At 46.7% G+C, this 13,276-nt stretch overlaps 1 protein-coding gene across 1 annotated transcript in view; it reads right to left on the reverse strand.

Annotated features, from left to right (window-relative positions):
* LOC136054130 (zinc finger SWIM domain-containing protein 6-like) overlaps positions 1 to 13,276 on the reverse strand; it is a 497,031-nt gene that overhangs the window by 71,386 nt on the left and 412,369 nt on the right. Inside the window, exon 12 of the mRNA XM_065745211.1 lies at positions 8,842 to 9,005. Within this exon, the coding sequence (XP_065601283.1) occupies positions 8,842 to 9,005 (164 nt within the window). The remainder of the gene's footprint in view (positions 1 to 8,841; positions 9,006 to 13,276) is intronic.

Raw genomic sequence — 13,276 nt, forward strand, 5'->3', positions numbered from 1 at the left:
CCAGTGTGTCCCACAAGGGAATTTGATATTGGGGGAATGCAGTCTGTAATTAAGTGTGTATGTATGTATATATATATATATATGTTTCTATGTAACTATGTTTCTATGTAACTTATGTTATTACTGTTTGGTTACGTATAGATGTGTGTTAAGCATGATGTGATGATGTGGAATAAGGGGTGGAATGTTGTGGTTTTGTGTTTTTGATGCCGGTATTCCACATCAGAGCATCATTCAGGAGTTAAGGAGTTAATGCTGGGGGAGCAGCAGAGGGGAGGGGCGGAGCTCCGCACCAGATGCAGGCGGCGCTCGGCCTGGGCGTGTTGCTCTGGGCTGCCGTGGAGGTTCAGCACGTGTGCTTCCCCTGCAGGTCCTCCTTAACGTAAGCTCACAGCTTTTGGTTTGGAAATTGTTATCTCTCTTTCAATTGTTCAATTTTATTAGATTTAGTAAAGTTACCGTTCCTTCTCAGATCGTGCCGTTGTTTTCTTGAAGACCCATCTCTTCCCGCCGTTTCCCCCTCCCCCTCCCGGAGCGCGGCTCTGCTCGGGCGGCCGCGCGGCCACTGACGCAGTTTCTTTTTCTCTCCCCTCTCCCTTCTCGGTTTTCCCTTGGGTCACTGTCACGGACAACACCGTGACACCCAGCATCAAATTCCCTTGTGGGACACACTGGACGTCCCCATTTTTATCCATTACCCACCAGGTGCACCCAGGTCCCTGCGCAAAAACGGTTCCACGGAGGGGTTTGCCCTTTCCAGAGGCTGGAAAGACCCACACCGCTTTTCCCAACATGCTCCTCACATGTACCACAGGGACCTTATCTCCCTCTATGGTCTGTAGGGAGCTGGACTGTGTAGGACCCTCTTGGTTGACTGATCCCCTAGTGTTGACCAGCCAGGTGGCTTCTGCCAGATGCTTCTCCCAGTGCTTGAATGTCCCACCACCCATTGCTCTCAACGTGGTTTTTAACTACCCGTTGTAGCGCTCGATCTTACCAGCAGCTGGTGCATGGTAGGGGATATGGTAGATCCATTCAATGCCGTGTTCTTTGCTCCAGATATCCACAAGAGAATTTTTGAAATGAGTCCCATTATCGGACTCAATTCTCTCTGGAGTGCCATGTCGCCATAGGACTTGTTTTTCGAGCCCTAAGATGGTGTTTCGGGCGGTAGCATGGGGTACTGCGTATGTCTCAAGCCACCCAGTGGTCACCTCTACCATGGTGAGCACGTAACGCTTACCATCGCGAGTTCGTGGCAAGGTGATATAATCAACCTGCCACGCCTCCCCATATTTATACTTTTCCCATCGCCCTTCCTGCCAGAGGGGTTTCATCCTCTTGGCCTGTTTAATTATGGCACATGTGTCACAGTCATGGATAACCTGTGCAACAGCATCCATAGTTAAGTCCACCCCACGGTCTCTAGCCCACTTATAGGTCGCATCCCTTCCTTGATGGCCTGAGGTCTCATGGGCCCACCGAGCTAAAAATAGCTCTCCTTTGTTCTGCCAGTCCAAATCGATCTGAGACACCTCAATTCTGGCAGCTCGATCTACCTGATGGTTATTTCTTTGCTCTTCAGTAGCTCGATTCTTGGGCACATGAGCATCTACATGGCGCACCTTTACACCCAACCTTTTTGTTCGGGCAGCAATGTCTTTCCACAGTTCAGCAGCCCAAATAGGTTTACCCTTCCGTTGCCAGTTGTCCTGTTCCCACTGCTGCAACCATCCCCATAAAGCGTTTGCCACCATCCAAGAGTCAGTATAAAGATATAGCATGGGCCACCTCTCCCGTTCAGCCACATCTAAGGCCAGCTGGACAGCCTTTACCTCCGCAAATTGGCTTGACTCTCCTTCTCCTTCGGTGGCCTCTGCAATTCGTCGTGTGGGGCTCCACACAGCAGCCTTCCATCTGCGATGCTTCCCAACAATACGACACGATCCACCAGTGAAGAGGGCATACGTCTTTTCATTCTCTAGTAGTTCGTTATATGGTGGGGCCTCTTTAGCACATGGTATCTCCTCTGATGGGGATGTTCCAAATTTCTTGCCTTCAGGCCAGTCCATGATCACCTCCAGGATTCCTGGACGGTTGAGGTTCCCCATCCGAGCTCGCTGCGTAATCAGTGCAATCCACTTACTCCAGGTGGCATCAGTAGCATGATGGGCGGGCAGAACCTTTCCTTTGAACATCCAATTCAGCACTGGCAGTCGAGGTGCCAGGAGGAGCTGTGTCTCAGTACCAATTACTTCAGAGGCAGCCCGAACCCCCTCGTATGCTGCCAAAATCTCCTTCTCAGTTGGAGTGTAGCACTCCTCTGAACCCCTGTACGCTCTGCTCCAAAATCCAAGGGGTCGGCCTCGGGTCTCCCCAGAGGCTCTTTGCCACAGACTCCAAGTGGGACCTTTCTCTCCAGCAGCAGTGTAGAGGATGTTTTTCACATCCTGTCCCAACCGTACCGGCCCCAGGGCCACAGCACGGGCTATCTCCTGCTTAATTTGCTCAAAGGCCTGCTGCTGTTCAGGACCCCATGCAAAATTATTCTTTTTCCGAGTCACTTGATAGAGGGGGCTTACTATGAGGCTGTAGTTTGGGATGTGCATCCTCCAAAAACCTACTACGCCCAGAAAAGACTGTGTCTCTTTCTTGCTAGTGGGTGGTGACATACTGGTGATTTTGTCAATCACATCTCCTGGAATGTGACGACGTCCATCTTGCCATTTTACTCCTAGGAATTGAATTTCTTGGGCAGGTCCCTTCACTTTGTTCCGTTTAATAGCAAAACCAGCACCCAGAAGAATTTGGATTATTTGCTCTCCTTTTTTAAAAACTTCCTCTGCTGTATCACCCCACACAACAATGTCATCAATATACTGGAGGTGCTCAGGTGCCCCACCCTGTTCCAGTGTGGTTTGAATCAGCCCATGGCAGATGGTTGGGCTGTGTTTCCACCCCTGGGGCAAACGGTTCCAGGTGTACTGAACGCCCCTCCAGGTGAAAGCAAACTGTGGTCTGCACTCTGTGGCCAAAGGAATAGAAAAGAATGCATTGGCAATGTCAATAGTGGCATACCACTTGGCTGCTTTTGACTCCAGTTCATACTGCAGCTCCAACATATCTGGCACAGCAGCACTCAGTGGGGGTGTGACTTCATTCAGGCCACGGTAATCTACCGTCAGCCTCCATTCTCCACTGGCTTTATGCACCAGCCATATGGGGCTGTTAAAAGGTGAGTGAGTCTTGCTGATCACTCCCTGGCTCTCTAGCTGACGGATCAAGTTATGAATGGGGAGCAAGGAATCCCTGTTGGTGCGGTACTGCCGTCTGTACACTGTTTTTGTAGCGATAGGTACCTGCTGCTCTTTCACTTTCAGTACCCCCACAACAGACGGATCTTCTGACAGGCCAGGTAAAACAGACAGCTGCTGAATGTTGTCTGCATCTACAGCAGCTATTCCAAAAGCCCATCGGTACCCCTTGGGATCCTTGAAATGTCCCCTTCTGAGATAGTCAATACCGAGTATGCATGGAGCCCCCTGTCCAGCCACTATGGGATGCTTCTGCCAGGTTTTACCAGTGAGGCTTATTTCTGCCTCCAACACAGACAGTTCCTGAGAACCCCCAGTCACTCCAGAAATATGAATCAATTCTGTCCCTTTATAACTCGAGGGCATCAGAGTGCACTGTGCACCAGTGTCCACCAGTGCCTTATATCTTTGTGGCTCTAATGTGCCAGGCCATCTAATCCACACAGTCCAATACACTCTGTTATCCCTTTCCCTCCCCTGGCTGAGGGCAGGGCCCCTCTATTGGTTACCTGCAGTGACGGGAGCAATTTCATTGGTGGCTGATCTCTGCTGTAGTTCTCTCACCCGTGCTCGCAGTGCAGGAGTGGGTTTTTTATGCCACTTCCTCATGTCCTCTCCGTTTTCTCGTAAGAAGCTCCACATGGCCACACGTGACATGATGTTACTGCCGTCATTTGCTCGTGCAGAGGGGCGGTTGCCTTTGGTGGCCGAGACTTTCAACAGTTTGATAAATTGCTTCATCAGATTCTTTGCGTCATGCTCGTCTTCATCAGGTGTTTCCAATACTGACACAGGTTCATCCCTATTCATCAGTAATGACAGTTCGTCCAGTATAGTTTTCTGTGTCTCCTTAATCTCACCTACTTCTTCTGCTACTACAGCTGCAATGGAAGCACGTGATGGTGGAAACTGTTGTTCAAAGTTTTGGAGTGTAATAGTCAATTCATAAACTGGGAGTCTTCTGTCTTGACCCTCGAATCTATGGAACATTGCTACCAGTGTACTTGCGTACCTCTCTGGTGCTCTTTTTGAGAGCTTGCGATATACATCAGGTGTGCACCTTACTCTATTCAATTTCGTCCCTAACAATCCACACCAGGACCGTGATCCTGATAGAGTAAGGTGTACACCTAATGTATATCGTGACCTCTCAAAAAGAGCACCAGAGAGGTACGCAAGTACACTGGTAGCAATGTTCCATAGATTCGAGGGTCAAGACAGAAGACTCCCAGTTTATGAATTGACTATTACACTCCAAAACTTTGAACAACAGTTTCCACCATCACATGATTTTATGATGTGGCATATCAATAATGTCACAAATCATAAAACCATGACACCCTCTGGGGCAAAGATGTGTTTAGACATATGGATTACACTTAAACACAGGACTGTACATGTGCCATGTTTCTGGGCATTGACCCCTACAGTCTCCAGGAAATGATGAAGCCGACGCAATGGTCTGAGTTAGATTGGTTGAGAATTCACCATCTGAGAACATCACCCATGGTTTACACCAAAAGCTGCAGCATGCTGGAAAAAGACAATGTGGGCAGCTGCTAAAGCTTGCGGACTACCTGTACAACTATCTGACATGGCTCAGGCATGCCAAGCTTTGACACTTGCTCCAAGATGAGTCTGAGGTCATTGCCTGAAACAAGAGCCCATCTTGCTAGAGGACACAATCCTCTACAGAGATAGCAGGTTGATTACATTAGGCCCCTCCCTTAATCTGAGAGGGTGAGATATGCCCTAACATTGCAAGTGGGCTAACACAGGCCTATCCAGTACTGAAAGCCAACCAGGCATATACCATAAAAGCACTCACTAGATTGATGGCTGCCTATCGGACACCACAAGTCATTGAGAGTGACCAAGGGACTCACTTTATGGGTACAATGATAGAACACTGGGTAGAAGACAACATTGAGTGGTGATTCCACCTGCCATACAATCCAACAGGGGCATGCCTTATTGAACATTATAACGGTATTCTCAAGGCTGCCCTCAAGTCAGACTCTGCAGGGGTAGACAAAGAGACTCCATGAAACCCTGCAGGACCTGAATGAAAGACCTAGAGACAGCAGACCCAGCGCCTTGAAAATGTTACAAACAACATGGGCCTCCCCACTTTGGATCCACGTTATGGGCACTGATAACCAAGTAAGATCTCATATTGGCAATGAGAGCAATCTTCTGCTCCCTGCCCCTAAGAACCAGGTGTCAATAGAATATAACGGCCTTGGAAGGTGCAGGTAGGACCCTAGTGGTGTGGCCTACCCTTACCTTTTGGGAAGATTACTGGAGGTGGGATGTTCAGTAGTCCCTCCAGTAATTGGTATGGCTTATTGATATTGTAGTCAACTCTCCAGCCTTTCTTACTAGAGGGACCCCTATTATGTCTCTATGGCTGATCAGGACACCCCCTTTGGTACCTGATATAACTGTGCAGCTACTGAGCACTGACCCAAGGAAGAACACAAGCCACATGCTAATCATCACTCAACCCAGATTATATTGATATGCATCTCAATGGGCAACTATATAAGCATTGTGATATATTGAATCTCTGTGTTAAGGAACTTGGTTAGCAGTTCATATCGTAAAGGGGTGGAATGTATGGGAACTGTTGAATCAGGGCCTGAACCACTGATTAATCACCTGAGACAAGCACTGAGTCAGCTGCAGGAACACAGGTGTAGCCAATTCACCTGTGTGACCAGAAGGGGTGGAGTCTGGCTCTACCCCTCCCAGATACCATTTAAGGGCTGACCACAACTAGGTATGGTTCTTTTGTTGGAGATCCCTCCCACGTGGAGTTCCAGGCAAACCTCAACCTTCAGTGACAGGTATAACCTTCTGTATGGTAACTGTTGAATCATGGCTTGAACCACTGATTGGTCACCTGAGGTGAGCACCAAGTCAGCCATGGGGGCACAGGTGACGGTGATATACCTGTGTGATTGGAAGGGGTGGAGCCTGTCTCCACCTCTCCCAAACCCCATTTAAGGGCTGACCACCACCAGGGAAGGGTCTCTTCTTGGAGATCCCTCCTGCATGGAGTCAATGGCAAGCCTCTATCATCCTAAAGGTGAGCCACCCTCTTTGCTAACTATCTGTGCACCATCCATTTAGGCCTACTGAAGTATACCATCTTCCATACTATTTTTGAGTACCATCCTTGGGGATTATTGACCCTACACCTTCCTAATATTTTGGTTGTGTTTATACCATATGAAAATATTCTGTCCACTTTTATTACATTATGCAAGTACTATTCTTTTAGGGTATTGACCCTATAGATGATCTTCCTATTCTCTGAGATATGAACTTCATCTTCCCTCAGAAGACCAGGTTTCTTGAAACTAGTTCCTTGACATAAACAGCCAATGCCCTGTTCATAACACCACTCAATTAGCCATTTATTGTTTTTCTTGGTTTTATCATGATGTTTCTTTCACAAGATCTCACTGAAAATTTTCTGATGAGATTGTAGTGGATTTGCCTGGTCACAGCCTGAACCAGTGAATGAGCATCTGAATGACCTGAGTGGAGGAGCCCAGGTCCACCGGTCCTCCCCCTCTCGGCAGTGCTTCCAGGAGCACAGATACGCTCAGAGCCTACGCTGGTTGCCCCCCCCAGCTCCCGCGCCAGTGTTCAAACCAGAGGCGGCTGCGTTCCTTAACTAAACGGTTACCGGGAGGGGTGAGTTCATTCCCCTTATCTCTAATATCTTTCTGTAGCGCCTCTACCTTAAATAAAGGCTCTGTCATCACCTTTGCTTGCTTTACAGAGATCATCTACCATACAGGGTTATCCATGATTGCACAGTGACATCCAAAGTGTACTGCTACTGCTGAATTATGCTTGACTAATGCTTGAGTTGACTCACAGATCGAAGTTCTTCCTCTGTTAAGTAAGCATTTAAGGCAGAAATGCACCAAGATGTCAAAGTAGATTTCCACAGCAATTTTAAGAATAAGGAAGGCTAACAAAACATACAGAAATTCAGTTTTCTGATTTAATGTTCTAGCTTCTAATAGTCTAGCATAGGCAAGTAGTACTTTTCTTTAGCATGAAAAGCAACTGGAAGGATATCCTTTCCTTAGAGGCTTTTGGAGCTTTGTTTACCAAAACAAAGTAAAAAAAAAATGGTTTCCTGACCTTTGCATGTTTTTCTTTTTTTCCCTTGAAGAACTTCCTTAAGAGGGATTAAGAAATTTTTGTTGAAACGAAACTGTGTAAAGTCACAGTGTAAGCTAAATTTTAGGTGTCTGGAGTAATATTGCCTATCTCCTTTTAGCTTTGTGAAAGACAGAAACTGTTTTCCTTTCTTTTGTCTCAAAGCTTGCTTCGTAAGGCCTTTTCTGGTGTCAAGACTCTGACTGATAACTGCCGGTTATCTGGATGGGTGTTACAGTGCCATTGTCTCTGCTTATGATTGTAAAGATAAGCAGAAATAGGTGCAAATAGTCTTTTCAGTGGGGGTACGGCTTGGAGAAGCTGACCACCACAGAAAGATAATGCTCTTGCATGGCAACGAAGGCAACATCTGCTGCTGGCTTATCTGTTGGGCCAGACGTGTCACACAAAGAGAGAAGGAAAAAACACCTGAGAAATGGGGGATAAAAGGCCTTCACTGAACTAAGGATTTTTTGGGAGAAGAACTTTCAGAAAAGAACTTTGGAGAAGAACTCAACAGACCTACTATGAACCTCACTGGATCCACAGTGGTGATTATATCTTGAAAAGCAAGGAGACTTGGCAGAAAGCATCTCTTTTCTATCGCCCACCTTCCCTTCCCCATATCCCTAAGCAACTAGTATTTGTAATAAACTGGTTGGGCTAACATTTGACCCACTGTGTCTTAATCTCGCCATCGGGTATACATATAAAGAACCTCATCTCCCTCCTTTATATTGGAGCGTGACATAGCTTGTAAAGTCTCAAGAGCCTTAAAACTTATCTGAGGTTCTTGTACATCCCAGACTGAGTCTAATACAGATGATCACCTCAAAGCACATAGAGTGCAGGATTTCATGAGGGAAGCGAGAGGGCTGCTGTTAGCACAGTCTGCCTTAGAAACAGGACATTATGATTGAACTTGGGCTTCTATAATAATTCCATAAACAACAACCAAATCTTCTTTGGGGAAAAAGGGAAGGATGGGAGAAATAGTATGAAGTCCATCAAGGCCATGAAAAAGATCTAGCACATTTCTGGCCAGCAGGTTAATTTTGTTCTCTGGTCATCTCAACTTACACTCCTCAACCCATTGCACCCTTCTCTCACTGGTGAAGGGAAGAATTCCCTGCAGCCAGCCACTTCCAGCTATTTCCACCTGAATCTGAGACTGAGAAGACCTTTGCTCTGTTTACCAGTCAACTTTGCTTTACATCTGCAAACAGTCTAAAACCCAAGACTGAAACTAAGATGGTATGGTCTTCAATGACTTAAAGAGCTGTACCCACCAACACTGAGTCAAATTCCAGTCTTCAATTATAGTAATAATGAAGAAGGGAAATACCTGAAGGCCCAGCTCCAAAGAAGCTTTCAGAAGAGTGATGTCTGGCAAGCTGTCCACGAGTGTTGCGATTTTAAATGCATCCTGGGCAAGTTTGAAAATGTGTGATGAGGAGTGGATATTTTTCTGGATGGATTGTAACACTGTTTCCAGCCTCTGAACATCACCTGCAAGATGTAAACAGAATTAAAAATCCCTAAACATCCAGAAATACATTATATCTTACATCAAAAAGAAAAGCCAAAAATAGGACTTGGGGAGCTACAGGCTTGTCAGTCTGACTTAAACACTGGTAAGTGTTATGGAAAATATCATCTTGAATACCATATAGCACATACAGGACAAATAGATAATCAGACCCATTAAGCATGGGTTTATGAAAGGCAGGTACTGATTGACCATCTTGAACTCCTGTGACAAAGGGACCTGTTTAGTGGATAACAGAAAGGCTGTAGATATTGTCCACCCAGACCGTAGTAAAGCTTTTGATACTGTTTCCCACAGCATTCTCCTTGAGAAACTGTCTGCTCACAGTTTGGACAGGCATGTAATTTTCTGGGTAAAAAAAGCTTACTGGGTGGTGTGGGGTAAATAACTCCCAAGGATGGTACTCTGTAAAAAATTGTATAGATGATGGTATATTTTGAGTAGATCTTAAATAGATTAAATACAAATAATACAAAAGCGAAGATGGCTCACCTTCAGGATGACAAGGCTCGCGGGGACTCCACACAGAAGGGATCTCTGAGAAGACATCCTTCCCTGGTGGTGGTAAGCCCTTAAATGGGGTTTGGGAGAGGTGGAGCCAGGCTCCACCCCTTCCAATCACACAGGTATATCACCTTCACCTGTGGCCCCATGGCTGACTCAGTGCTCACCTCAGGTGACCAATCAGTGGTTCAGGTCATGATTCAGCAGTTCTCATACACTCCACCCCTTCACGATGTGAACCACTGATCAAGTAACTATAAGGTGAGCTCCCCTTGATACAGAGGACCCAATACATCACGACGCTTACATAATTGCCCGTCCCAACGCATATTGATGTAATCAGAGATGAGTGATGATTGGCATATCAGTCAAACACTTCTCTGGGCCAGCGCTCAGTGGTATCTACTGGAAGCATGCAATCACACAGTACAGGTCCATCTTATGCTTCATCAATCCCAGTTAGACCATCACCAGATACCACACATGGTCTTATAGCAACTCTGGAACACTTCAGCATTATTTGTTTCCTTCTGGCAACTCATAGACTTATGGGGAGTAATATAAGGGTTTTAAAGGTACCAAGAGGGGAAGATACAGGCTGTATTCCTGTCTTGGGTTAACACTTCAGCTTGTACAGGGGCATGCCCTGGCCACCTGTACCAAACCCTTTGACCAGATGTCTGTGGCTGCACGACTATATCAGGCACCAAAGGGGATGTCCTGATCTGCCACAGAGACACAATATGGGTCCCCTTAGCAATAAAGGCTGGAGTGTTAACCATTATTTCAGTAGACCATGTACCAATTACCGGAGGGGCTACCAAACCCCTCACCTCCAATAATCTCCCCCAAGGTGCAAGTAGGCCACAAAATTGTGGTCCTACCTGCACCTTCCAGGGCCATTTTATTTTATTGGTACCTGGTTTTAGGTCCTCAGGGGCAGGGAGCAGAAGATTGTTCTCACAGCCAATCTGAGGTCTCACCTCATTATCGGTGCCCATAATTTGGATCCTAAGTGGGGAGGCCCATATTGTCTGTAACATTTTCAAGGCACTGGGTCTGCCATCTCTAGGTCCTTCATTCAGGTTCTGCAGGGTCTCTTGGAGTCTCTTTGTCCACCCCTGCACGGAATGAGAGACTGTCTTCAGGACAGCCTTGAGAATACCATTGTAACATTCAATAAGGCCTGCCCCCATTGGATTATACAGCAGGTAGAATCGCCACTCAATATTATTTTCTTCTGCCCAGCGTTGTATCATTGTACCTGTGAAATGACTCCCTTGGTTGCTCTCAATGACTTGTGGTGTCCCATAGGCAGCCATCAACCTTGAGTGCCTTGATAGTATACGCCTGGATGGCTTTTGGTACTGGATAGGCCTGCATTAGCCCACTCGCGGTGTCGAAACAGGTTAGGACATATCTCACCCCCCGGTCGGGAGTGGATAGTCCAATCCTGGGTGGCCCACTCTGTAATCCAAAGAGTGAGCCCCCGATACACAGCCCAACTATCTGTGCAAATATCCAGGATACCATCACCAGGTTCTTCGGTTATAACCATCCACACTGCCCGCAGCTCTGCCCACTGGCTGCTTTGACCATCCCCCTCTTCAAACCAGATTGTGTCTGTGGCAGGATGGTACGCTACTGCTCTCCACTTACTTGGGTTGCCCTTGCTGGCCCATCCGTATACCAGGCATCTTCAGGAATGGGTTATTTTCCTTCCTGGACGGGACTCTTCTGTGGTGGAGCAACCAAAGTTTGTTTCGGTGCATCACTATGATACGTTACTGGGCCAAGAATCTTCTGAAGCTCTTCTTTCAACGGTGAGGAAGACAGACTACTCCTCTGACTGAGATAGGCGACCCATCGTGCCACCGCCTGTGCCTGGGCCACCCCCGTCTTAGGAAGGTGGGTCAGATCTCTTACCCACCCCTGGATTGGCAATGTAGTCTTGACTATAACTTCGGCCGTTTGGGTTATTGGCTCTACCACTTGTAATGCGGAACAGGCAGCCAATAACTGTTTTTCAATCATACTATATCTTTCCTCTGCTCCATGCCACACCTGAGACCAAAATCCAATGGGGGTCCAAACAGAACTCTGACATTGCCACAGGCCCCAGCCAAAACCATCTTGAGTTACATGAACATCTAGCTCAGCTGGGAGGGTAGGATCAAATATACCCAATGCCTGGGCTTGTTTAACCGCCTGTTTCACCTGTTGGAAAGCATCCTGTTCTGTTCTCCCCCAACCCCATAATTGGCTCTTCTTTGTAAGTCTATATAAAGGCCTCAGCAGCTGCACCAAATGAGGTATAAAGGAACACCAATATCCCTATATACCTAGGAATTCCTGCAGCTGCTTTGGTGTTGTAGGGACTGGGAATGCCTGAAACTTATCTACGATGGCATTAGGTAATACTTTGGTCTTTCCTGACCAGACCACCCTTAGAAATTTTACGGACAGTCCTGGACCTTGCACTTTTTGAGGACTGATAGCCCATCCTCTTTCACTTAGGTAGGCAGTTAACGAATCTGCTGCCTCCCCTACTGCTTCCAGTGAGTCGTATATTAACAGTAGGTCGTCAATACAGTGGTATAGATTCACAGTGTTTTGTTTTCACCCATCAGCCATGTTGCGTGCCACCAAATTATGACAGTATGTTGGTGAGTGCACGTACCCCTGTGGCAAGACCTGAAAGGTCCACTGTCTGCCTCCCCACATAAATTCAAATTGATCCTGCGATTCTTTAGCAGTAGGTATGCTAAAAAAAATGCATTTGCCAAATCAGGACACAATGGTAGGTTTTAATTTCCCTACTAAGAGTGTCCATTAAGGAGGCAATATTAGGTACGGCCGCATGGATGGGCGGCGTGACCTTATTCAGTTCCCTATAATCCACCATCATTCTCCATGTTCCATCCAACTTCAGTACTGGCCATATGGGGGAATTATATGGGCTGTGTGCAGGTCTTATAATACCTACTTTCTCTAATTCCTGCACCATCTGATATTTCTTCTTGCCCCCCCGGGAGTCTGTACTGTCTTACATTAGTAATTGGGCGTGGTTTCGGCATACAAATGGGCTCATGTTTCGCATGGCCCCTTAATACTGTCCGTATTGCCCAGATACTAAAGTACCTCTGCCATATTCTGAACTCTCCCACAGTCATAAGGAGAGCCAGACCCCATAGATTGTCTATGCCCAGGATATATTCAGGAATTGGGGCAATCGACACCTTATATTCCCGGGGCAGGAGACGCCCAACCCCCAATTTCAACCATGCTTGGGTGACTGGAATAGTCTGTCCCCCAAGCCCACCAATCATCACTCTATTACCCTTAAATTTTGTTTTGTCTCCATATATAATTGATGTTTCTGCACCAGTATCCACTAGAGCCATCACCTTCTACACACTTGTCTTAGACCAGAATATTGTTAATTCTACATAGGGCCTCCAGTCACATCTGGAGGCCCTATGGGAACCAGTGTTTTTCATTAATCCATGAACTTTGCCAGATCCAAATCTTTTGCCACAGGTGGCTCAGGCACTGTAGCCTGTGACACCTGCAGATGTTTTTTTCTTCTGGTTGGTATTATGAAGTCGGCCAGATTCCAGGTTGTTGTCAGTGTTTCTTGTATAATTCGTACTCCCGATTTTCTGGGAGCACTCTGAAATTTTTGATCATTTTTAAGCTGTTTCCACAGCTGTAACAAAACACGGTT

Source organism: Cyrtonyx montezumae, unplaced genomic scaffold (genome assembly GCF_038088225.1).
Source record: "Cyrtonyx montezumae isolate F1298 unplaced genomic scaffold, pur_monq_1.0 scaffold_34, whole genome shotgun sequence".
In the NCBI taxonomy this organism is placed as follows: Eukaryota; Metazoa; Chordata; class Aves; order Galliformes; family Odontophoridae; genus Cyrtonyx; species Cyrtonyx montezumae.